General features: G+C 42.3%; 2 protein-coding genes across 2 annotated transcripts in view; one reads left to right on the forward strand and one right to left on the reverse strand.

The window, feature by feature from the left end:
• The window catches only part of LOC115186636 (zinc finger protein 271-like), a gene marked incomplete at both ends in the record, with an annotated part of 131,931 nt that overhangs the window by 15,837 nt on the left and 88,868 nt on the right, over positions 1-27,226 (forward strand). The gene's annotated exons all lie outside the window — the stretch shown is intronic.
• LOC115186634 (uncharacterized) overlaps positions 17,877-27,226 on the reverse strand; it is a 40,323-nt gene continuing 30,973 nt past the window's right edge. The window contains 6 exon segments of the mRNA XM_029746202.1: positions 17,877-18,421; positions 18,819-18,865; positions 19,105-19,278; positions 24,867-25,040; positions 25,369-25,647; positions 25,649-27,206. Of these exon segments, the coding sequence (XP_029602062.1) occupies positions 17,898-18,421; positions 18,819-18,865; positions 19,105-19,278; positions 24,867-25,040; positions 25,369-25,647; positions 25,649-27,206 (2,756 nt within the window). The 3' untranslated portion in view covers positions 17,877-17,897.

Below are 27,226 nucleotides of genomic sequence, written 5' to 3' on the forward strand. Positions count from 1 at the left end.
ACCACTAGTTATGGATGTAGTATATCTGGTAATGAGGAAACCACTAGTTATGGATGTAGTATATCTGGTAATGAGGAAACCACTAGTTATGGATGTAGTATATCTGGTAATGAGGAAACCACTAGTTATGGATGTAGTATATCTGGTAATGAGGAAACCACTAGTTATGGATGTAGTATATCTGGTAATGAGGAAACCACTAGTTATGGATGTAGTATATCTGGTAATGAGGAAACCACTAGTTATGGATGTAGTATATCTGGTAATGAGGAAACCACTAGTTATGGATGTAGTATATCTGGTAATGAGGAAACCACTAGTTATGGATGTAGTATATCTGGTAATGAGGAAACCACTAGTTATGGATGTAGTATATCTGGTAATGAGGAAACCACTAGTTATGGATGTAGTATATCTGGTAATGAGGAAACCACTAGTTATGGATGTAGTATATCTGGTAATGAGGAAACCACTAGTTATGGATGTAGTATATCTGGTAATGAGGAAACCACTAGTTATGGATGTAGTATATCTGGTAATGAGGAAACCACTAGTTATGGATGTAGTATATCTGGTAATGAGGAAACCACTAGTTATGGATGTAGTATATCTGGTAATGAGGAAACCACTAGTTATGGATGTAGTATATCTGGTAATGAGGAAACCCACTAGTTATGGATGTAGTATATCTGGTAATGAGGAAACCACTAGTTATGGATGTAGTATATCTGGTAATGAGGAAACCACTAGTTATGGATGTAGTATATCTGGTAATGAGGAAACCACTAGTTATGGATGTAGTATATCTGGTAATGAGGAAACCACTAGTTATGGATGTAGTATATCTGGTAATGAGGAAACCACTAGTTATGGATGTAGTATATCTGGTAATGAGGAAACCACTAGTTATGGATGTAGTATATCTGGTAATGAGGAAACCACTAGTTATGGATGTAGTATATCTGGTAATGAGGAAACCACTAGTTATGGATGTAGTATATCTGGTAATGAGGAAACCACTAGTTATGGATGTAGTATATCTGGTAATGAGGAAACCACTAGTTATGGATGTAGTATATCTGGTAATGAGGAAACCACTAGTTGTGGATGTAGTATATCTGGTAATGAGGAAACCACTAGTTGTGGATGTAGTATATCTGGTAATGAGGAAACCACTAGTTATGGATGTAGTATATCTGGTAATGAGGAAACCACTAGTTATGGATGTAGTATATCTGGTAATGAGGAAACCACTAGTTATGGATGTAGTATATCTGGTAATGCGCACGCAATTTGGTTGCAGAAACTCCATGCTAATGCAGAAACTGCTAGTTATACCAATACCATAGACCTACTGTAGGACCCATAACTTCACCTAACAACAACATAGACCTACTGTAGGACCCATAACTTCACCTAACAACAACATAGACCTAAGACTATAAATCATTTAATATTTCAGGTGAAACATGGAAAGTAAAATGTCTTTGTCATGACATTTCATAACTGATCACCAGATAATTTTGTGAATAATCCCACTAGGCTACTCTGTGATGTGTTGTCATTCTAAATGTCCTGAATAAAGGAAAATAGCTCTGTGTGTTGTACAATAGCCTTTCCATCAAGGAACAGTTTTCTACACATTATGAGCTAAGTATCTCCGTTTCCAAACGGACTAACGAGACCCTACTGTAAATCAAGTAGACAATAACACATTATAAATATCGATTTGTTTGGGATGTTGGATCCAACGTGGAGCACGGCATAACTGTCTTTACCGGTGTAATGAATGAAGAACTACATTTGACTGGCATGCAGAAAATGATTTCCTGGATCAGCTGATGATAGTTGAACATGTGACTGTAACTAAACAGCTACAGTATTAAGTATTATGCGTAATTATTTAAGAACCGCATTAATGACAGTATCCATTTGGGAGTTGTCAATAAAGTTAAGGTGACTCTCGGCTAGAACCATTGGATTTAGTAAACTGAAATGATTTAGGATTTCTGTTCCAATGAAAACTGTTTTCCCAGCGTAACATAAGGAGACAATAAATGTTACGTAGTTAGAGAGCATTTCAGAGATCTGAATACAAAAAACTGTCCGACAGCAAGATCCGGTATTTAAGTTAAAGTTCATCATATGACAAGCTTAACGTTATGACTATAACTACTGATCCCTGAAGGAGGGAAACTAGGTACAACATACTATTAAATCCACACGTTATGACTATAACTACTGATCCCTGAAGGAGGGAAATTAGGTACAACATACTATTAAATCCACACCTCGCTGGAAGCCCCGCATTCCACAGGTGATGAGCGTGAGACTCGGATATATTCCTTAAATGATTTAATCCTTAAATTTAATACCTCACTTCACCGACCCAGGAAGTGGCGGAGCAAAACAGGTGTTGCAACTCGTTCATAACTGGCACGCAGATCGGTAGAAATGGTAAGATAAATTGGCACTTCAAACGGAAATGGAAAAAGTTTGCCTATTTTACCGGAAACTCCAGGAGCATAACGTCAGAATTAACGAAGGCCAGCAGCAGGTGGGGAATTGGTTATTTTCTTCTGGTTATATTGACCTCTGGCTTCCTCAAGTCATTTGTGTGTGTTAATTATTTAATCAAACGCTTGAAGCATCAGTTCAGTTCAAGTTCTGCACATACAGTTGATTTTATTAAACACATGGGGTGTGTCTATATGAACAAATACACGTCATAACATTTCAACCAATCAATTGGTAGAAAGAAAATACTAATTTCAAAAAAAAATCTGCCCTAGAACATACAACATACATACATTCAGACCCCTTCCCTTTTTACACATTTGGTTATTATAAAATTGATTTCTTTTTTCAATGATCAACTTTCAGACAATACCTCATAAACACATCACAATACCCCATAAAAGTGAGAAAAAAAGTTTAGAAATGCTTGTATGTATATATATATATATATATATATATATAGGTCATTCCAGTAGGCTACAGTAGGTTACAGTAGGTTGTATCTCTCTAGGTTATGCCAGTAGGCTACAGTAGGTTGTATCTGTCTAGGTCATGCCAGTAGGTTACAGTAGGTTGTATCTTTCTATGTCATGCCAGTAGGTTACAGCAGGTTGTAACTCTCTAGGTCATGCCAGTAGGTTACAGTAGATTGTAACTCTCTAGGTCATGCCAGTAGGCTACAGTAGGTTGTATCTCTCTAGGTCATGCCAGTAGGCTACAGTAGGTTGTATCTCTCTAGGTCATGCCAGTAGGCTACAGTAGGTTGTATCTCTCTAGGTCATGCCAGTAGGCTACAGTAGGTTGTATCTCTCTAGGTCATGCCAGTAGGCTACAGTAGGTTGTAACTCTCTAGGTCATGCCAGTAGGCTACAGTAGGTTGTATCTCTCTAGGTCATGCCAGTAGGCTACAGTAGGTTGTATCTCTCTAGGTCATGCCAGTAGGCTACAGTAGGTTGTATCTCTCTAGGTCATGCCAGTAGGCTACAGTAGGTTGTATCTCTCTAGGTCATGCCAGTAGGCTACAGTAGGTTGTAACTCTCTAGGTCATGCCAGTAGGTTACAGCAGGTTGTATCTCTCTAGGTCATGCCAGTAGGTTACAGCAGGTTGTAACTCTCTAGGTCATGCCAGTAGGTTACAGTAGATTGTATCTCTCTAGGTCATGCCAGTAGGTTACAGTAGGTTGTATCTCTCTAGGTCATGCCAGTAGGTTACAGTAGAATGTATCTCTCTAGGTCATGCCAGTAGGTTACAGTAGGTTGTAACTCTCTAGGTCATGCCAGTAGGTTACATTAGGTTGTATCTCTCTAGGTCATGCCAGTAGGCTACAGTAGGTTGTAACTCTCTAGGTCATGCCAGTAGGTCAGTAGGTTGTATCTCTCTAGGTCATGCCAGTAGGTTACAGTAGGTTGTATCTTTCTAGGTCATGCCAGTAGGTTACAGCAGGTTGTAACTCTCTAGGTCATGCCAGTAGGTTACAGTAGATTGTAACTCTCTAGGTCATGCCAGTATGCTACAGTAGGTTGTATCTCTCTAGGTCATGCCAGTAGGCTACAGTAGGTTGTAACTCTCTAGGTCATGCCAGTAGGTCAGTAGGTTGTATCTCTCTAGGTCATGCCAGTAGGTTACAGCAGGTTGTAACTCTCTAGGTCATGCCAGTAGGTTACAGTAGATTGTATCTCTCTAGGTCATGCCAGTAGGTTACAGTAGGTTGTATCTCTCTAGGTCATGCCAGTAGGTTACAGTAGGTTGTATCTCTCTAGGTCATGCCAGTAGATTACAGTAGGTTGTATCTCTCTAGGTCATGCCAGTAGGTTACAGTAGGTTGTAACTCTCTAGGTCATGCCAGTAGGTTACAGTAGGTTGTATCTCTCTAGGTCATGCCAGTAGGCTACAGTAGGTTGTAACTCTCTAGGTCATGCCAGTAGGTTACAGTAGGTTGTATCTCTCTAGGTCATGCCAGTAGGTTACAGTAGGTTGTATCTCTCTAGGTCATGCCAGCAGGTTACAGTAGGTTGTAACTCTCTAGGTCATGCCAGTAGGTTACAGTAGGTTGTAACTCTCTAGGTCATGCCAGTAGGCTACAGTAGTTTGTATCTCTCTAGGTCATGCCAGTAGGTCAGTAGATTGTAACTCTCTAGGTCATGCCAGTAGGCTACAGTTGGTTGTGTCTCTCTAGGTCATGTCAGTAGGTTACAGTAGGTTGTATCTTTCTATGTCATGCCAGTAGGTTACAGCAGGTTGTAACTCTCTAGGTCATGCCAGTAGGTTACAGTAGATTGTAACTCTCTAGGTCATGCCAGTAGGCTACAGTAGGTTGTATCTCTCTAGGTCATGCCAGTAGGCTACAGTAGGTTGTATCTCTCTAGGTCATGCCAGTAGGCTACAGTAGGTTGTATCTCTCTAGGTCATGCCAGTAGGCTACAGTAGGTTGTAACTCTCTAGGTCATGCCAGTAGGCTACAGTTGGTTGTGTCTCTCTAGGTCATGTCAGTAGGTTACAGTAGGTTGTATCTCTCTAGTTTATGCCAGTAGGTTACAGTAGGTTGTATCTCTCTAGGTCATGCCAGTAGGTTACAGTTGGTTGTATCCAAGTGGAAACAATTATCAACCCAATGTGAAAAGTGTTGAATTTGGTCAACAACAAAATGAATGGCTTATTTGCTACGTGAGGTTTACTTGATCTAACAGAAGTTTCGTAATGATTAAGTTGTTATGTGGACACGTGTCATACCGACAACTTTGATAAAACACTATAGGATTTGTCTCCAGATCGCTATGCATATTCATGCTAGTAGCTTAGCATCTCTCTCCATTGAATACAGGCGGTTGACGACAACAACCCTCATAGAATATAAACAATAGATTACAATAATAAGATGTATCCACCAATCCAAAGACAGGATAGGTGGGAGATAGACAACCCACAGTGCAGCTTTGTGGACAACGACTCCACTTGTTAGGACGGAGAGACATCTTGTCAGTATATCCATAATCTTTGGTGTAGCCAACCCAACTCTCACATGGCTCTATTGGGGGTCACGGTGTGTAGTAAAACATCACTACATTAAAATCACTACATGCCGTGGCCCCCAGTCTGCGGTCAGCAGATAGACCCTCCTCAAATATATATGTTAAGTCACTTTTTGGAAACGGAACGGAGAAAACAAGGGGTAGCTTGTTCTCTACGTCGTCTGATTCTAGACATATCAGTCATCATCCCAGGGCCCTCCGTTGAAGAGGTATTGACGAGCCAACTCCGAATATCCAAAGTTAAAAACTAATTGAAGGTGGTACTTACTGGTGTTACTCAGATCTCCTGTCTCCTCCTCTTCATCTTTCAATGTGACAGTAATCTCTCCTTCCTTCTTCACTCCAAAAACAGCATCATCCTCTTCTTCCTCTTGTTTAACTGAAACGTCTTTCTCTTCTTCTTTCACTGTAACAGCCTCACCCTCTACTTCTTGTTTAACTGTAACATCCTCCTCTTCCTTCTCCTCTTTCACGACAATGTTCAGCCCCAGAGCTTCTTTCTCCGTCCAGCAGACCTCCTCTTCTTTAACAGGAGGGGAGTAGTTTAGGGAGCTCATGTTCGGGGATGTTAGCTAGCTAGCTATAATTAGCGACCAGGCTAATGCTAATATAACCTGCCAGCTACTATAGCTGACTAATAAAAAATAACGTAATATTAAATTAAATAGGTTAACAAGTAGATACGACAGAAGTGTGTCTAAAACACAGTAGCTAATATAGACCGAAAGCGTCTAAATAGCTTGAATCTTTCGGCTATGTTGGCTAGCAAGCTACCGAGGTGGTTGACGAGCTGTTTATGAAGAACCGTCCACTAGATTATACGTCACGCTGCAGCATCGCCTGAAAGACGCACATCGCCGTCTGCTGACTGGAGGGAAACGCAGTTGAGGATCACATTTTATTTTCAGACAAAGATTATTTTACATGGATTTAATTAAATAATACTATTATATTGAGACATACAAAGACAGGAATGTGGTGATTGATTAGTGAGAATACATTTTTTTTACTACAGCACATTTAAGGCAGTTTCATTCAGTCAAACAACATATAAATAAATAAGTAGCCAGCTACTGTAGGTCTATACTGCTCCTACATGGTGTAACAATACATCATGTAGATGTATATAATGAACAGACTAGGTCTATACTGCTCCTACATGGTGTAACAATACATCATGTAGATGTATATAATGAACAGACTAGGTCTATACTGCTCCTACATGGTGTAACAATACATCATGTAGATGTATATAATGAACAGACTAGGTCTATACTGCTCCTACATGGTGTAACAATACATCATGTAGATGTATATAATGAACAGACTAGGTCTATACTGCTCCTACATGGTGTAACAATACATCATGTAGATGTATATAATGAACAGACTAGGTCTATACTGCTCCTACATGGTGTTTCAATACATCATGTAGATGTATATAATGAACAGACTAGGTCTATACTGCTCCTACATGGTGTAACAATACATCATGTAGATGTATATAATGAACAGACTAGGTCTATACTGCTCCTACATGGTGTAACAATACATCATGTAGATGTATATAATGAACAGACTAGGTCTATACTGCTCCTACATGGTGTAACAATACATCATGTAGATGTATATAATGAACAGACTAGGTCTATACTGCTCCTACATGGTGTAACAATACATCATGTAGATGTATATAATGAACAGACTAGGTCTATACTGCTCCTACATGGTGTAACAATACATCATGTAGATGTATATAATGAACAGACTAGGTCTATACTGATCCTACATGGTGTAACAATACATCATGTAGATGTATATAATGAACAGACTAGGTCTATACTGCTCCTACATGGTGTAACAATACATCATGTAGATGTATATAATGAACAGACTAGGTCTATACTGATCCTACATGGTGTAACAATACATCATGTAGATGTATATAATGAACAGACTAGGTCTATACTGCTCCTACATGGTGTAACAATACATCATGTAGATGTATATAATGAACAGACTAGGTCTATACTGATCCTACATGGTGTAACAATACATAATGTGGGGCTTTAAGGTAATGCTGTTAGTGTGACGTATAATGTAGTGGACGGAACGCTTCTTTCAACAGCAGCAACAGGGAATTTGTACATCAGTCAGTCTGCAATCGCCTGTCGAACAAGCCCAATACCAAACCAATCGGGTGGTTGTTTGATGAAATGAAGCTCCTGGCCCTGCTGTTTGTTTTGATGAGTCCCAGTCTGGAGTCCATTTCCATCTGAGGCAGAGTGCTTCAAGTTGTTTCTGACAGAGGAGCTGGTGGGAAACATAGTACAGGAGACCAATCAAATCATCAAATGTATTTATAAAGCCCTTTTTACATCAGTCGATGTCACAAAGTGCTGTACAGAAACAGTCTATGTTATGGAAAGAGCAGGTGTCCTTAATGTTTTGTACACTCAGTATATGTTGTGAATACAAGCTCATTCCCACAGAAAACTACAGAGGGAAGCAGTACCACCCAGTCAACCATCAGACTCCATTGTGAGACGCCTCACAGAGGATATTCAACCATCATTGCAAATCGAAGATCTCAATATCAACAAGGTGCTGATCAGTAAAGAGAAGAGAGACTAACATTCTAGAATGCTCCCTTTTTTCTGCACGGTTCTCACAGTGAGAAACAACAGGATTACAAGAGTGTTCTACGCTGTCTTCATTTGATCCAATTCAAAGTTGCCAATTATTTTATAGGATGAGAATTAAGTGGAGTGACTAATCTTAGCTGGTCTGAGAAAACTGATGAGACTTCTCTCCTTTATGTATACATTGGCCCATTTAAAAAAAAGACACCAATCTGTAAGGCTTCTCTCAAGTGTGTATCCGTTGGTGTGTTTTTACATTTCCCAATCGGGAGAAACTCTTGCCACATTAAGAGAAGAAGTAAGGCTTCTCTCCTCTGTGTGTTCTCTGATGACCCTTTTAGCTCAGCTGTTGATAAAAAACAAAATCTACAGTCAGATCAGTGATAATGCTTCTCTCCTTTATGATTACCTTGGTGTCTTTTTAACTGGGCCAGTCGAGAGAAACTCTTTCCACAGTCAGAGCAGGAGTAAGGCTTCTCTCCCGTGTGTGTTCTCTGGTGAACTCTTAGGTCAGTTGATGTTGTGAAGCATTTTACACAATCAGAGCAGGAGTAAGGCTTCTCTCCTGTATGTATACGTTCATGTGTTTTTAAGTTTCCCAGTCGAGAGAAACTCTTTCCACAGTCAGAGCAGGAGTAAGGCTTCTCTCCTGTGTGTATTCTCTGATGAACTGTCAGAGACCTTGATGTTGTGAATCTCTTCCCACAGTCATTACAGGGATACAGATTCTCTCCAGTGTGTGTGTTTTAAGGTGTATTTTTAGCTTTGATAGAATTGGGAAAATCTCCTCACAATGTGGGCAGTGGTGAGACCTCTTAGCTCTGTGATCTTCCTGCTGTTGCTCTCTGTATGTAGAGAATGGAGACCATGTTGAGACAATCTCCTCCTCCTCTTCTTCTTTAATGTTGACATTCAGCTCCAGTGTTTGACTGCAGTCTTCCAGCTTCACTGATTCCATCTCTGGATCCTGCAGTGCAAACTGGGCTCCACTGTCACAATCAGGACCCAGTGACTGTAGGTTTGGACTCAGTGTGGAAGGAGAGTGGCAGGCTGGGATTGTCCTCACTGTTGACGTTACCGACCTCAGACTGTAGTAATAAAGAGAAAAGGACAGCACAGTTCTTGCGTTTTCCTTATTCTAAATAATGGTGTGCGCCTACCGGAACTTCCTGTCCCCCCCCCCCACTACTACAGTGCAACAGCGACATCTATTGGACTTCATCCTGAAGTGATTTGTCTGTGTTTCTAGTCTAGAGGTTAACTGATCATTTCATGGTATGACTGTAAACACTGATAAAGTATCATATACATCATGTTGGTATGACTGTAAACACTGATAAAGTATCATATACATCATGTTGGTATGACTGTAAACACTGATAAAGTATCATATACATAATGTTGGTATGACTGTAAACACTGATAAAGTACCATATACATCATGTTGGTATGACTGTAAACACTGATAAAGTATCATATACATCATGTTGGTATGACTGTAAACACTGATAAAGTATCACATCCAAATAATCTCAAAATTAAAATTCAAGTATTATATGGCATTTTAAAGATACTCTACTCGTTAATCCAATCACATTGTCTTATTTCAAAAAGGCTTTACGGTGAAAGAAAAACAGATTATTTTAGCATCTCAGCAAAAAAAAAATTAAAAAGCCATTTTCCAAGCACGATAGCCATCACAAAACCAGATATACAGCTAAAATTAAGCACAAACCTTTGACAATCTGAATCAGATGACACTCCTAGGACATCATGTTAGACAATACATGCATTTTTTGTTCGATCAAGTTTATATTTACATCCAAAAAAACAATTTTTACATTGGTGCGTGACGTTCAGAAAATGTTTTCTCCCCACAACATCCGGTGAAAAGACACATTTAATTTACGGAAGAACTCATAAAACGTTGAAAAAAAAATGACAACAATTATTTAAAGAATTAGAGATAATCTACTCCTTTATGCAACCACTTTGTCAGATTTAAAAAATAACGTTACTGAAAAAGCAACATTGTTCAAAATTCTGAGTCCAGAATTTAGCCTTCAATGCTAAGCTATACAGTTAGCCTTCAACCACGGCGTCGACAAATCTCTAACAATATGTTGGAAATATTTACTGACCTTTTGCTGATCTTCTGGCGGAATGCACTCGGATGGGCTCCCACTTCCACAAGAAAAATGTTCATTTGTTCTGCAAAAGTCCATCATTTATGTCCAAAATAGGTCCGTTTTGTTGACCCGTCCAGAACTACATGTTACCATGCCAATGTGGCGTGGACGCAAATCCGTAGACGAAATGGCCAAACAATTCCATTACCGTTTGTAGAAACACGTCAAACGATGTTTCCAATCAATCCTTTAGGGTATTTTTTAACGTCAAATGGGGATAATTTAACAACTGGGCTGTAGGTATTCAGTCATACAAGAACAAATAAAAACAACAGCTAAGTCACGTGGATGCGCGTCATAAGACACCTGTTCTCTGATTGGCCAGGGATTGAACGAGACAGAATTTTCTGCCCGGTAACAGATGACGGATGAAAAGCAGTTCCTAAAGATTGTTGACAGCCAATGGAAGAGTCAGGATTTACGTTGCACCTACGATGTCTTTGTAGTTTTTTCTAGGGATTCAAAAGAAAAACTACATTTCGAATTTCTCCCACTTCCTGATTCAATTTTTCTCAGTTTTTTTTGCCTGCCATATGAGTTCTGTTATACTCACAGACACCATTCAAACAGTTTTAGAAACTTCAGAGTGTTTTCTATCCAAATACTAACAATATGCAAATTCTATTTTATGGGCCAGAGTAGTAACCTGAGGAGGAGAATCACTTAGCCTTTCAACTAATTTTCAAATGATAGGATGCCTATTTAAAAACACTTTTTCAACATTTCAAGATAGCAGTTAATAAGATCAAACTGAACTAAAGACAGCTGTATCATTTTTTTATTCATTTTGACATATTGTTTGGGACCACTTTTTTTCCTCTGTTTGAAGGCTGTCAGCTTCTTCTCAGGAAGAGAATCCCTTAGCCTTTCGACTCATTTTGGGTTAGTTCGACTAATTTTGGGTTAGTTCTCTCAAGAAGAAGTAACCCATCTCAACACGACAGAAAGTAAGACAGGGAAACCAATCTCAACATGACAGAAAGTAAGACAGGAGAACCTATTTCAACATGACGGAGAGTCAGTCAGGAGTCCCTGACCTTATCTTCTCTCCAGAAGATGTCTGGTAGGCCCATTTAAATACCTTTTTTGGACATTTGAAGATAGCAGATGTTTGAGTTGGGTCTATTAACACAGCTGTGAGTTGTTATTTTTTTCATTTTTTCATTTTTGACAAAATGAGCAGTCCTGGAAGTGACAGATTTTGACTCATATTGAGTGATAAGACTGAGCTATTTAAAAACACTTTTTCAACATTTCAAGATAGCAGTTAGTTCAGTTTGATCTTATTAAAGACAGCTGTATATTATTTTTTTGGACCCCAAAATATTCTATGTTCACGCCCACTTTTTTTGCACTATGTTTGAAGGCTGTCAGCTTCTTCTCAGGAGGAGAATCACTTAGCCTTTCAACTAATTTTCAAATGATAGGATGCCTATTTAAAAACACTTTTTCAACATTTCAAGATAGCAGTTAGTTCAGTTTGATCTTATTAAACACAGCTGTATCATTTTTTTATTCATTTTGACATATTGTTTGGGACCAGTTTTTTTGCAGGAGAACATAGTGCAAAAAAAGTGGGCGTGAACATAGAATATTTTGGGGTCCAAAAAAATAATATACAGCTGTCTTTAATCTGTTGTATATTTTATTATAGGGAACACAGTCTATATATCCTGTTGTATATTTTATTATAGGGAACACAGTCTATATATCCTGTTGTATATTTTATTATAGGGAACACAGTCTATATATCCTGTTATACATTTTACCAGGTTCCCTATAATAAACTAATGTACGTACGTACCGTTGTAGTGACTGGCCAGTTTTAGTGACAGGCCCGTTTTAGTGACAGGCCCGTTTTAGTGACAGGCCCGTTTTAGTGACAGGACCGTTTTAGTGACAGGCCAGTTTTAGTGACAGGCCAGTTTTAGGGGTGTGAATACTTTCTGAATGCACTGTATATCAGTATATTAGACTCTCTCTCTCTCGATGCAGTGATGTTGTTTTCATCACTTCTGGTTTAACACTGCCATCAAGTGGTGATTGTCCAAACTGCATCCCTGTTAAGATATAAAAAGCAAGAGAGATTGGGGGGAGAGAGAGCAGAGAGAGAGAGAGAGAGCAGAGGGAGAGAGAGCAGAGAGCAGAGGGAGAGCAGAGGGAGAGAGAGAGCAGAGAGCAGAGGGAGAAAGAGAGCAGAGAGAGGGAAGAGAGCAGAGAGAGAGCAGAGAACAGAGAGAGGGCAGAGAACAGAGAGAGGGCAGAGAACAGAGAGAGGGCAGAGAACAGAGAGAGGGCAGAGAACAGAGAAGAGAGCAGAGAGAGCAGATGGAGAGAGAGCAGAAAGATTGCAGAGAGCGAGAGAGAGTGCTGAGAGAGAGCGCAGAGAGAGCGCAGAGAGAGAGAGTAGAGAGGGAGAGAGAGGAGAGCAGAGCAGACAGTAGAGAGAGCAGAGGACAGAGATGGCAGAGAGAGAGCAGAAAACGGAGAAAAAGAGCTGTGAGAGAGAGAGAGAGCAGAGGGCAGAGAGAGCAGAGAGAGAGAGTGCAGAGAGCAGAGCAGAGAACACAGAGAGACAGCTGTGAGAGAGAGGCAGAGAGCAAAGAGAGCAGAGAGAAGAGAGAGCAGAGGGAGAGGGAGATCGCAGAGAGTGAGAAGAGAGCAGAGAGAGAGAAGAGAGAGGGCAGAGAACAGAGAGCAGAGAGCAGGCTGAGAGAGCAGAGAGAGACTAGAGAGTGAGAGAGGGCAGAGAGAGAAGAGAGGGCAGAGAGAGCAGAGAGCAGAGAACAGAAAGTGAGAAGAGAGCAGAGAGAACAGAGGGAGAGAGAGCAGAGGGAGAGAGAGCAGAGAACACAGAGAGCAGAGGGAGAGAGCAGGCTGAGAGAGCAGAGAGAGACTAGAGAGTGAGAGAGGGCAGAGAGAGAAGAGAGGGCAGAGAGAGCAGAGAGCAGAGAACAGAAAGTGAGAAGAGAGCAGAGAGAACAGAGAGAGAGAGAGAGAGCAGAGGGAGAGAGAGCAGAGAGCAGAGGGAGAGCAGAGGGAGAGAGAGAGCAGAGAGCAGAGGGAGAAAGAGAGCAGAGAGAGGGAAGAGAGCAGAGAGAGAGCAGAGAACAGAGAGAGGGCAGAGAACAGAGAGAGGGCAGAGAACAGAGAGAGGGCAGAGAACAGAGAGAGGGCAGAGAACAGAGAAGAGAGCAGAGAGAGCAGATGGAGAGAGAGCAGAAAGATTGCAGAGAGCGAGAGAGAGTGCTGAGAGAGAGCGCAGAGAGAGCGCAGAGAGAGAGAGTAGAGAGGGAGAGAGAGGAGAGCAGAGCAGACAGTAGAGAGAGCAGAGGACAGAGATGGCAGAGAGAGAGCAGAAAACGGAGAGAGAGAGCTGTGAGAGAGAGAGAGAGCAGAGGGCAGAGAGAGCAGAGAGAGAGAGTGCAGAGAGCAGAGCAGAGAACACAGAGAGACAGCTGTGAGAGAGAGGCAGAGAGCAAAGAGAGCAGAGAGAAGAGAGAGCAGAGGGAGAGGGAGATCGCAGAGAGTGAGAAGAGAGCAGAGAGAGAGAAGAGAGAGGGCAGAGAACAGAGAGCAGAGAGCAGGCTGAGAGAGCAGAGAGAGACTAGAGAGTGAGAGAGGGCAGAGAGAGAAGAGAGGGCAGAGAGAGCAGAGAGCAGAGAACAGAAAGTGAGAAGAGAGCAGAGAGAACAGAGGGAGAGAGAGCAGAGGGAGAGAGAGCAGAGAACACAGAGAGCAGAGGGAGAGAGCAGGCTGAGAGAGCAGAGAGAGACTAGAGAGTGAGAGAGGGCAGAGAGAGAAGAGAGGGCAGAGAGAGCAGAGAGCAGAGAACAGAAAGTGAGAAGAGAGCAGAGAGAACAGAGGGAGAGAGAGCAGAGGGAGAGAGAGCAGAGGGAGAGAGAGCAGAGGGAGAGAGAGCAGAGGGAGAGAGAGCAGAGGGAGAGAGAGCAGAGAACACAGAGAGAGCAGAGATCAGAGAGAGCAGAGAGAGAGCAGAGAGTGAGAAGAGAGCAGAGAGTGAGAAGAGAGCAGAGAGAGAGAGAGAACAGAGAGAGAGAGAGCAGAGAGAGAGAGAGAGAGCAGAGAGAGAGAGAGAGAGAAGAGAGAGAGCAGAGAGAGAGAGAGAGCAGAGAGAGAGAGAGAGAGCAGAGAGAGAGAGAGAGAGAGAGAGAGAGAGAGAGAGAGAGCAGAGAGAGAGTGAGAAGAGAGCAGAGAGAGAGTGAGAAGAGAGCAGAGAGTGAGAAGAGAGCAGAGAGAGAGTGAGAAGAGAGCAGAGAGTGAGAAGAAAGAGGGCAGAGAGAGCATTGAGAGCAGAGAGAGATAGCAGAGAGAGAGCAGAGAGCAAAGAGAGAGAGCAAAGAGAGAGAGCAGAGCAGAGAGAGAGCAGAGAGAGAGCAGAGAGCAAAGAGAGAGAGCAAAGAGAGAGAGCAAAGAGAGAGAGAGAGCAGAGAGTGAGCAGCAAAAGCAGAGAGCAGAGCGAGAGAGCAGAGAGAGAGTACAGAGGGAGCAGAGAGATAGAGAGCAGAGAGAATAGAGAGCATAGAGCAGAGTTAGAGCAGAGAGAGAGCAGAGAGCAGAGAGAGCAGAGAGGAAGCAGAGAGACGAGAGAGCATAGAGAGCAGGAAAAGCAGAGAGAGAGAGCAGAGAGAGAGAGTACAGAGGGAGCAGAGAGAGAGCAGATAGCAGGCTGAGAGAGAGAGCAGAGAGCAGGCTGAGAGAGCAGAGAGAGAGCAGATAGCAGGCTGAGAGAGAGAGCAGAGAGGGCAGAGAGCAGAGAGAGCAGATAGAACAGAGAGAGGGAGAGCAGAGGGCAGAGAGAGAGCAGAGAGAGCAGAGGGAAAGAAAAGAGAGAGAGCAGAGAGAGCGAGAAGAGAGGGCAGAGAGAGCAGAGAGAGAGCAGAGAGAGAGCACAGAGAGCAGAGAGGGCAGAGAGAGCAGAGATAAGAGAGAGCAGAGAGGGCAGAGAGAGAGCAGAGAGGGCAGAGAGAGACAGAGATAAGAGAGAGCAGCAGAGCAGAGAGCATTGAGAGCAGAGAGAGCCGAGCGAGAGAGCAGAGAGCGAGCAGAGCAGAGAGAGAGCAGAGAGTGAGAGAGAGAGAGCATAGAGAGAGAGCAGAGAGGGAGCAGAGAGAGAGCAGAGAGAGAGCATAGAGAGAGCATAGAGAGCAGGAAAAGCAGAAAGCAGAGAGAGCAGAGAGAGAGTACAGAGGGAGCAGAGAGATAGAGAGCAGAGAGCAGTGAGAGAGAGATAGAGAGCAGAGAGCAGAGAGAGAGAGAGCAGAGAGGGAGCAGAGAGAACAGAGAGCATAGAGAGCAGGAAAAGCAGAGAGCAGAGAGAGAGTACAGAGGGAGCAGAGAGAACAGAGAGCATAGAGAGCAGGCAAAGCAAAGAGCAGAGAGAGAGAGCAGATAGCAGGCTGGGAGAGAGAGCAGAGAGGGCAGAGAGAACAGAGAGAGAGAGAGGGAGAGCGGAGGGCAGAGAGAGCAGAGAGAACAGAGAGAGAGGGAGAGCAGAGAGAGAGAGAGCAGAGAGAGAGAGAGAGCAGAGAACAGAGAGACAGCTGTGAGAGAGAGCAGAGAGAGCAGAGGGAAAGAAAAGAGAGAGAGCAGAGAGAACAGAGGGAAAGAAAAGAGAGAGAGCAGAGAGAACAGAGAGCAGAGAGTGAGAAGAGTGACCCTGCATCACAACACTCTGTTGCTATAGTGACCCTACATCACAACACTGTTGCTATAGTGACCCTACATCACAACACTGTTGCTATAGTGACCCTGCATCACAACACTCTGTTACTATAGTGATCCTGCATCACAACATTATGTTGCTATAGTGACCCTGCATCACAACACTCTGTTACTATAGTGACCCTGCATCACCACACTCTGTTACTATAGTGACCCTGCATCACCACACTCTGTTGCTATAGTGAACCTGCATCACAACACTCTGTTGCTATAGTGACCCTGCATTACAACACTCTGTTGCTATAGTGACCCTGCATCACAACACTCTGTTGCTATAGTAACCCTGCATCACAACACTCTGTTGCTATAGTAACCCTGCATCACAACACTCTGTTGCTATAGTAACCCTGCATCACAACACTCTGTTGTACATATTTAATTGTTTTGTATTTCATTTCATATTTGACAGAGACAATGTAAAATCAATAACTAAACTGTTTTCACAATTAACACGTCTTTTCTTGTTTCAAGTATGTTTTATTATGAAAAGTACAATATATCCATGTATACTTGTACAACTATGGAGCGTATGTCCACATATAATTATACAATTTGTTATTTAACATAAAAGACAACAAATGATCACATTGGTATTTTAACGGTGTTATTGTAAGAGGTCCTGGGTCAAGGTCCTCACAATTATAGGAAGACGCGCATGTGTGTGTGTGAGAGTGTGTCCAGTGAGTGTGTGTGTGTGTTTGAGTTTGTCCAGTGTGTGTGTGTGTTTGTCCAGTGTGTGTGTGTGTGTGTGTCCTGTTTGTCCAGTGTGTGTGTGTGTTTGTCCAGTGAGTGTGTGTGTGTCCAGTGTGTGTGTCCAGTGTGTGTTTGTCCAGTGTGTGTGTGTGTGTGTGTGTGTGTGTGTGTGTGTCCAGTGTGTGTGTGTGTGTGTTTGTGTAGTGTGTGTGTGTGTGTGTGTTTGTTTGTCCAGTGTGTGTGTGTGTTTGTCGTGTGTGTGTGTGTTTGTCCAGTGTGTGTGTGTGTGTGTGTGTGTGTGAGTCCAGTGTGTGTGTGTGTGTGTGTGAGTCCAGTGTGTGTGTGTGTGTGTGAGTCCAGTGTGTGTGTGTGTGTGTGTGTGTCTCCAGTGTGTGTGTGTGTGTGTGTGTGTGTCTCCAGTGTGTGTGTGTGTGTGTGTGTGTCTCCAGTGTGTGTGTGTGTGTGTGTTTGTCGTGTGTGTGTGTGTGTCTTTGTCCAGTGTGTGTGTGTGTGTTTGTCCAGTGTGTGTGTGTGTGTGTGTGTGTTTGTCCAGTGTGTGTGTGTGTGTGTGTTTGTCCAGTGTGTGTGTGTGTGTGTTTGTCCAGTGTGTGTGTGTGTGTGTGTCCAGTGTGTGTGTGTGTGTGTCCAGTGTGTGTGTGTGTGTTTGTCCAGTGTGTGTGTGTGTTTGTCCAGTGTGTGTGTGTGTGTGTTTGTCCAGTGTGTGTGTGTGTGTGTTTGTCCAGTGTGTGTGTGTGTTTGTCCAGTGTGTGTGTGTGTGTGTTTGTCCAGTGTGTGTGTGTGTGTGTTTGTCCTGTGTGTGTAGTGGGTGTTTGTCCTGTGTGTGTGTGTCCTGTGTGTGTGTGTGTGTGTTTGTCCAGTGTGTGTGTGTGTGTGTGTGTGTCTCCAGTGTGTGTGTGTGTGTTTCCAGTGTGTGTGTGTGTCCGTCCAGTGTGTGTGTGTGTGTGTGTGTGTCCGTCCAGTGTGTGTGTGTGTGTGTGTGTGTGTGTGTGTGTGTGTGTGTGTGTGTGTGTGTGTGTGTGTGTTTGTCCAGTGTGTGTGTGTGTGTGTGTGTCTCCAGTTATTATTTCAGGGACATTGAGGAGTCATAATGAACCCTAAACCCTGGATAGAGGGGCTCAGTGAATGTGGAGGTGAATGTGATCAGGTGGGTCAGTGTGTCAGAGGAGGCTCTATAGAAGGACAGAGTGCCGGCTGGCCAGTCCAGATACACTCCTACTCTGTGGGACCTGGAGGAGGGGACGTTTATGGCAGTGAGATGATTATTGTGACAGGCAGAGTAACTGTTGTCAGAGCAGAACAGACTCCAGGACTTGTCATTGAATCCAAGACCACAGTCATCACCCTCTCCTCTCCTGCTGATTCCTTTATACGTCACTCCTATATCAGCCCCCCCACTCCACTCTACCTCCCAGTAACAGCGCCCAGTCAGACCCTCTCTACACAGCACCTGTTCACAGCCCTCAAATCTCTCTGGGTGATCAGGATACGGCTGCTCCTCTGTCCTCCATGTCACCTTTCTGTTCTCCTCAGACAGAGAGAGGAGTCTGTCTACTGTGTTTGGGTCCAGTGTGAGATCACAGATATCTGATGGATGAAACCAGACACAATATTAGAAATCATCATCATTCACATTAGAATGTTAACTCACTTTTCACTAATTCATTTAATGTAGATGTTTCTAGGTATCAAAAGGAGAAGTTAAGGTAACTTGAGACTTGTTGAATGCTCACATGTTATACTGTATGGTAATATAAAACACACTTATTTACATTAATTACACACACACACACACACACACACACACACACACACACACACACACTCAAAGCAACTCTTTGTAAACTTTGGTGTCCCTGATTTCTGCTTCTGTAGAACTACAGCTGATATTTATTATGACCAAGTCAATAATGATGATGGTCTTTGACTTAACTTGAATTAAGACTTATTCTTAGTCATATTCTTCACAGCAGTCAACACTCACATTTTCTAAGCCCAGGTTTCATTCTGTTCTCTCCACCATGTTCCACACTGTAGCGGTAAGCAGAAAAACAGACAGTCATTGAGGGATACACCTGAACTCTCACACACACACACACACACACACACACACACACACACACACACACACACACACACACACACACACACACACACACACACACAGTTAGCATATAACGTTGTCCAATTGGTGGTAAGAATGTTTGTCTTAACTAGCCTGAAAAGTCAAACATGTCTGATATGAACATTGACATAAATCCTCCACATACTTGAGTTTCTCCAGTCTGCAGTGTGGATCCTCCAGTCCAGCAGAGAGCAGTCTGACTCCTGAGTCTCCTGGGTGATTGTAGCTCAGGTCCAGCTCTCTCAGGTGTGAGGGGTTTGACCTCAGAGCTGAGACCAGAGAAGCACAGCCTTCCTCTGTAACTAGACAGCCTGACAGCCTGCAAAGAGTCAAATCATATTAAAATCACACTGCTATTCTTTGGTGGTGAAAATAGTGGCAGTATATTTTTTCAACATATTCAGATACATCAGTGTCCTGAAACCTAACATATCTATTCAGAAATTAATGTAACATATTATGAATTACAAATTATCAAAGTTTTGCCTGCAGATAGAAACATGTATAATACAAATATGAGTAGACTGACCAGACCAGTTTAAAAGCAGTATCAGTCAAAAGACAGACAGTGAGGTATCAGATTTAGATTGTATTGAGTATACAGTCCACACCATATCTATTTTGACAGTGAAGATAACATTTTAAATGTGGCTCTAAACTCCAACATTTTGGATTTCAGATCAAATGTTTCATATGAGGTGACATTGATGCATTTGCAGTTTGTTTTGTATGTATTTTGGTTATGTTTTGCCAATTAGAAACTGAATGGTGGATGATGATGATTGGAGTAATTATCTGTCTAAGTGAGTAGATAACATGTTTCTAAACCCTACTAAATGAATCCTGATGATAACATGATTAATACAAATCATGAATGAATCATGAATAGTAATGAGTGAAAAAGTTACAGAGGCTACAACAAAACATGCTAACCTCTCACCATTACCAATAACAGAGGAGGCTACAACAAAACATACTAACCTCTCACCATTACCAATAACAGAGGCTACAACAAAACATGCTAACCTCTCACCATTACCAATAACAGAGGATACAACAAAACATGCTAACCTCTCACCATTACCAATAACAGAGGCTACAACAAAACATGCTAACCTCTCACCATTACCAATAACAGAGGATACAACAAAACATGCTAACCTCTCACCATTACCAATAACAGAGGCTAGAACAAAACATGCTAACTTCTCACCATTACCAATAACAGAGGATACAACAAAACATGCTAACCTCTCACCATTACCAATAACAGAGACTACAACAAAACATGCTAACCTCTCACCATTACCAATAACAGAGGCTACAACAAAACATACTAACCTCTCACCATTACCAATAACAGAGGCTACAACAAAACATGCTAACCTCTCACCATTACCAATAACAGAGACTACAACAAAACATGCTAACCTCTCACCATTACCAATAACAGAGGCTACAACAAAACATGCTAACCTCTCACCATTACCAATAACAGAGACTACAACAAAACATGCTAACCTCTCACCATTAACAATAACAGAGGATACAACAAAACATGCTAACCTCTCACCTTTAACCTCAAATAAAAGGTGACATTCTGTCTGTCACCTAATATCAAACATTCTTTCTCAAATCCAAAATGCTGGAGCACAGCACCACATTTAAAACTGTAAGCTTCACTGTCCAAACACATATGGTGTGGACTATGTGTGCCTGGTAAACACATGTGGATCTGGTGAACAGTTATCACTTGTTGACCAACTACAGGAATACTGACCTCAGAGTCTCCAGTCTGCAGTGGGGATTCCCCAGTCCAGCAGAGAGCAACTTCACTCCTGAATCCTTCAGGTAATTGTTACTCAGATCCAGCTCTCTCAGGTGTGAGGGGTTTGAACTGAGAACTGAGACCAGAGAAGCACAGCCTTCCTCTGTGACTAGACAGCCTGACAGCCTGCAAAGAGTCAGATCATATTAAAATCACACTGCTATTCTTTGGTGGTGAAAATAGTGGCAGTATATTTTTTCATCATATTCAGATACATCAGTGTCCTGAAACCTAACATATCTATTCAGAAATTAATGTATCTTTATTTTAAATTATCATATTACTTGTAGATAGAAAAATGTATAGACGAATATTTGAGTAGACTGACCAGACCAGTTTAAAAGCAGTATCAGTCAGAAGACAGACAGTGAGGTATCAGATTTAGATTGTATTGAGTATACAGTCCACATCATATCTATTTTGACAGTGAAGATAACATTTTAAATGTGGCGCTAAACTCCAACATTTTGGATTTCAGATCAAATGTTTCATATGAGGTGACAGTATATAATGTCACCTTTCATTAGAGGATATTTTCATACATTTCTGTTTCACCATTTAGAAAAATAAAAGCACTTTATGCATCTAGTCCCCCTATTTAAAGAAGTCATATGTTTTCTGACCAATTCACTCATAGTGTATTAAAGCAGTCAAAAGATTAGTGTTTGGTTGTAAACTAGTTTGTCACATTTGCAGTTTGTTTTGCCCAATAATAAAATGGTGGATGATGACTGGATAATTTTCTGTCTAAGTGAGTAGATAACATGTTTCTAAACACTACTAAATGAACCCTGATGATAACATGATTAATACAAATCATGAATGAATCATGAATAATAATGAGAGAGAAAGTTAGAGGCTACAACAAAACATGCTAACCTCTCACCATTACCAATAACAGAGGCTACAACAAAACATGCTAACCTCTCACCATTACCAATAACAGAGGCTACAACAAAACATGCTAACCTCTCACCATTACCAATACCAGAGGCTACAACAAAACATGCTAACCTCTCACCATTACCAATAACAGAGGCTACAACAAAACATGCTAACCTCTCACCATTACCAATAACAGAGGCTACAACAAAACATGCTAACCTCTCACCATTACCAATAACAGAGGATACAACAAAACATGCTAACCTCTCACCATTACCAATAACAGAGGCTACAACAAAACATGCTAACCTCTCACCATTACCAATTTATTTATTTATTTCACCTTTATTTTAAAAGAAATACAAAAATAATAATCCCCAATGAGTCGTGCACAACCCGTGTCCAAATGAAGCACCTCACATTGTGGTTACTCACGACTTGGTAGATATTCCCTCAGCGAAGTATGGCAGTTCCATGCAGGTTTCCTCACCAAGTCCAAGGCAGCACAGCTCCCCATGCAGACAGTCCTCCTTAGTAACCGATATCCCCATGGCAGCACAGCTACCCATGCAGACAGTCCTCCTTAGTAACCGATATCCCCATGGCAACACAGCTACCCATGCAGACAGTCCTCCTTAGTAACCGATATCCCCATGGCAACACAGCTACCCATGCAGACAGTACTCCTTAGCCGTAACCAATATCCCCATGGCAACACAGCTCCCCATGCAGACAGTACTCCTTAGTAACCGATATCCCCATGGCAACACAGCTACCCATGCAGACAGTACTCCTTAGCCGTAACCGATATCCCCATGGCAACACAGCTCCCCATGCAGACAGTCCTCCTTAGTAACCGATATCCCCATAGCAACACGAACTCGTTAAGCTTCCCAAGCAATTATCTCCCGGTGTCACACGATGCTAGGCTAACCTCTAGGCTGGCTAATACCTCCACGACGAGACGGTAGCTTCAGTCTTTACTAAGTTTTAACTAAATTATAACAACTCTTTTATTAACTAAAACATGTATTTCCCTTCATGTCTTAGTAGCTATGGGTTTGTTGTAGTTCTGTCGTCTTGTTTTATAATTTTTCTTCACCAACCGTCCTGAGGTAAAACGACCATCCTTTCACCAACGTCTTTTTCCCTCCCGTTAACCAGGTCAACTCCCATTGGCCACAACTTAACAAGCGACCTTATTGGTCAAAACTTCAACTTCAAAGTAAAACAAACTATTCACTTATACATTAAATAAATAAGTATATATACAATGTGAGCAAATGAAGTGAAATAAGGGAGGTAAAGGCAAACAAAGGCCATGGTGGCAAAGTAAATACAATATAGCAAGTAAAACACTGGAATGGCAGATATGCAGTGGAAGAAAGTGCAAAGTAGAAATAATGGGGTGCAAAGGAGCTAAATAAATAAATACAGTAGGGGAAGAAGTAGTTGGGCTAAATTATAGATGGGCTATGTACAGGTGCAGTAATCTGTGAGCTGCTCTGACAGCTGGTGCTTAAAGCTAGTGAGGGAGATAGGTGTTTCCGGTTTTAGAGATTTTTGTAGTTCGTTCCAGTCATTGGCAGCAGAGAACTGGAAGAAGAGACGGCCGAAGGAGGAGTTGGCTTTGGGGGTGACCAGGGAGATATACCTGCTGGAGCGCGTGCTACAGGTGGGTGCTGCTATGGTGACCAGCGAGCGGAGATAAGGGGGGACTTTACCTAGCAGGGTCTTGTAGATGACCTGGAGCCAGTGGGTTTAGCGACGAGTATGAAGCGAGGGCCAGACAACGAGAGCGTACAGGTCGCAGTGGTGGGTAGTACAGTGGGGGGAAAAAGTATTTGATCCCCTGCTGATTTTGTACGTTTGCCCACTTACAAAGAAATGATCAATCTATAATTTTAATGGTAGGTTTATTTGAACAGTGAGAGACAGAATAACAGCAAAAAAATCCAGAAAAAACGCATGTGAAAAATGTTATACAATTATTTGCATTTTAATGAGGGAAATAAGTATTTGACCCCTCTGCAAAACATGACTTAGTACTTGGTGGCAAAACCCTTGTTGGCAATCACAGAGGTCAGACGTTTCTTGTAGTTGGCCACCAGGTTTGCACACATCTCAGGAGGGATTTTGTCCCACTCCTCTTTGCAGATCTTCTCCAAGTCATTAAGGTTTCGAGGCTGACGTTTGGCAACTTGAACCTTCATCTCCCTCCACAGATTTTCTATGGGATTAAGGTCTGGAGACTGGCTAGGCCACTCCAGGACCTTAATGTGCTTCTTCCAGTGGGTTTGGCGACGAGTATGAAGCGAGGGCCAGCCAACGAGAGAGTACAGGTCACAGTGGTGGGTAGTATATGGGGCTTTGGTGACAAAACGGATGGCACTGTGATAGACTGCATCCAATTTATTGAGTAGAGTGTTGGAGGCTATTTTGTAAATGACATCGCCGAAGTCGAGGATCGGTAGGATGGTCAGTTTTATAAGGGTATGTTTGGCAGCATGAGTGAAGGATGCTATGTTGCGAAATAGGAAGCCAATTCTAGATTTAACTTTGGATTGGAGATGCTTATAGTGAGTCTGGAAGGAGAGTTTACAGTCTAACCAGACACCTAGGTATTTGTAGTTGTCCACATATTCTAAGTCAGAACCGTCCAGTGTTCAGAAACATGTTCTCTTCTTACTGACAATACAAGTGAAGTGACTCCAAAATGACAGGACATTATTCACCATTCAGTTTCTATTAGGAAAAACATAATCCAAAACACAACCAAGACAAACTGCAAATGAATTCAACAAGTTTGTAGAATCACAAGCTTGATGTAATCACTGCAGGCATGGAACATGGGACTAAATACTAAACTTATGGCTACTTTAATACAATATAAGTGAATTTGTCCAAATATGTACAACTTTTTCAAATGGGAGAGCTAAATACATAAAGTGCTTTCCTTTCTTAACAGTAACACAGCTATGTATGAAAATACCCTCAAATAAAAGGAGACATTCTGTACTGTCACCTAATATGAAACATTATATCTCAAATCCAAAATGCTGGAGCATAGCTCCACATTTAAAACTGTAAGCTTCACTGTCCAAACACATATGGTGTGGACTATGTGTGCCTGGTAAACACATGTGGATCTGGTGAACAGTTATCACCTGTTGACCAACTACAGGAATACTGACCTCAGAGTCTTCAGTTTACAGTGGGGATTCCCCAGTCCAGCAGAGAGCAGCTTCACTCCTGAATCCTTCAGGTCATTGTTACTCAGGTCCAGCTCTCTCAGGTGTGAGGGGTTTAAACTGAGAACTGAGGCCAACACTTCACAGAATGAGTCTGTGAGTTTACAGCCAGCTAGTCTGCCAACACAGAAGAAATACAATGCCAGACAGGTTGTATTAAAAATTATTCTCAGCTTTCCTAGCTTACACAGTTATGGTGCACGAATAATGTACACGCTGTGCATTCATGGCTCAATGCTACAACTTTACTGATCAGTTTGTATTATAGTTTAAGAGTTTTCAGCTGATAGAAAGTTTAGTCAGCCAATGAAAATACTGTTGTTCCTACATACAGTAAAGTTTGTTCCGAGGGATAGTTACATGGGTACTTAGAGCCAGTCAGCCAATGAAAATACTGCTATAATTACAATTTATTTTGGTGTGTGTTATTTACATGAATACTTACAGAGCTTTCCTGCAGCGCTTCACAGCTGGGAGCAGTCTCCTACGACCCTCCTCTGATGTCTTGTATTCCTTTGGGTTAAACACATCCAGAACCTCCTCTGATATCTGCAGCATGTAGGCCAGCGCTGAACACTGAGCATGTGAGAGGTTTTTGGATCTGTTCTCTGACCTCAAGTACTCTTGGATTTCCTCCTGTACTGAATGTTCTTTCATCTCTATCAGACAGTGGAAAAGATTGATGCACCTCTCAGGGGAGATGTTCTTCCTCTTTGTCACCTTAATTAAGAGATCGGATTGTTTCCTTGACACTCTCTGGACTGCTTTCTGTCTGTGTCACCAGACCTCGTAGGAGTTTCTGATTGGACTCCAGTGACATGCCATGAAGGAAGCGGACAAAAAGGTCCAGGTGTCCATTCTTACTCTCCAAGGCTTTATCCACGGTACTCTTCAGCAGCTCATGCAAGGTTAGCTCTTCAGACGCACCTCTAAACTTTCTCTTGAGGAAGGGCTTCAGTGCATCCATGTTCCTGGTTGTGTAACAATGGTACATGTAGACAGCTGAGAGAAACTCCTGAATGCTCAGATGAACAAAGCAGTACACCACTCTCTGAAATAACACAGACTCTTCTTTAAAGATTTGTGTGCACACTCCTGAGTACACTGAGGCTTCTTTGACATCAAGGCCAGCCTCTTTCAGGTCTTCTTCATAGAACATGAGATTACCCTTCTCCAGATTGTCAAACGCCAGCTTCCCCAGCTTCAGAAGAATTTCCTTATCTGACTCCATGAGCTCCTCTTGATCCATCTCATCTCTTCCATGATATTTCTGGTTCTTCAGGCTGGTCTGAATGAGCAGGAAGTGTATGGACATCTCAGTCAGAGTCGTGGGCATCTCTCTCCTCTTGTCTGTACTCAACATGTGTTCAAGGACTATTGCAGAAATCCAACAGAACACCGGCATGTGGCACATGATGTGGAGGCTCCTTGATGTCTTTATGTGTGAGATGATTCTGCTGGCCAGGTCCTCATCACTGAATCTCTTCCTGAAGTACTCCTCCTTCTGTGGGTCATTGAACCCTCGAACCTCTGTCACCTGGTTAACACACTCAGGGGGGATCTGATTGGTTGCTGCTGGTCGGGAGGTTATCCATAGGAGAGCAGAGGGAAGCAGATTCCCCTTGATGAGGTTTGTCAGCAGAACATCAATAGATGATGTCTGGGTGACATCAGACACCTTTTCATTGTGCTGGAAATCCAATGGAAGTCTGCTTTCATCCAAACCATCAAAGATGAACATAGCTTTACAGGCAGTGAGTTTCTTTGCATTGCCTATGTCTAGTTCTGTGTGGAAGTCATTTAAAAGTCTGAGAAGACTGTACTGGAGATCTTTGATCAAGTTCAGCTCCCGGAAAGGAAGCACAAATATGATCTCCACATCTTGGTTTGCCTTCCCTTCAGCCCAGTCTAGGATGAACTTCTGCACAGAGACTGTTTTTCCGATGCCAGCGATGCCCTTCGTCAGCACAGTTCTGATGCTTCTCTCTTGGCCAGGTAAGGGTTTAAAGATGTCATTGCAGTGGATTGCTGTGTCATGTGAGGTTGGTGTCCTGGATGCTGTCTCTAGCTGCCACACCTCATGTTCATTGTTAACCCCTTCACTCTCTCCTTCTGTGATGTAGAGCTCTGTGTAAATCCTGTTGAGGGGAGTTTGGTTCCCTGCTGTTTCCATGCCTTCTATCACACATTCATACCTCCTTTTCAGACTGTCTTTATGGTTTACTATGGCTCTCTGCAGGCTGTCTTTATGGTTTACTATGGCTCTCTGCAGGCTGTCATCCACTACAAGGGAAGTATAAAAG

The sequence above is a fragment of the Salmo trutta genome, unplaced genomic scaffold (genome assembly GCF_901001165.1).
Source record: "Salmo trutta unplaced genomic scaffold, fSalTru1.1, whole genome shotgun sequence".
Lineage (NCBI taxonomy): Eukaryota > Metazoa > Chordata > Actinopteri > Salmoniformes > Salmonidae > Salmo > Salmo trutta.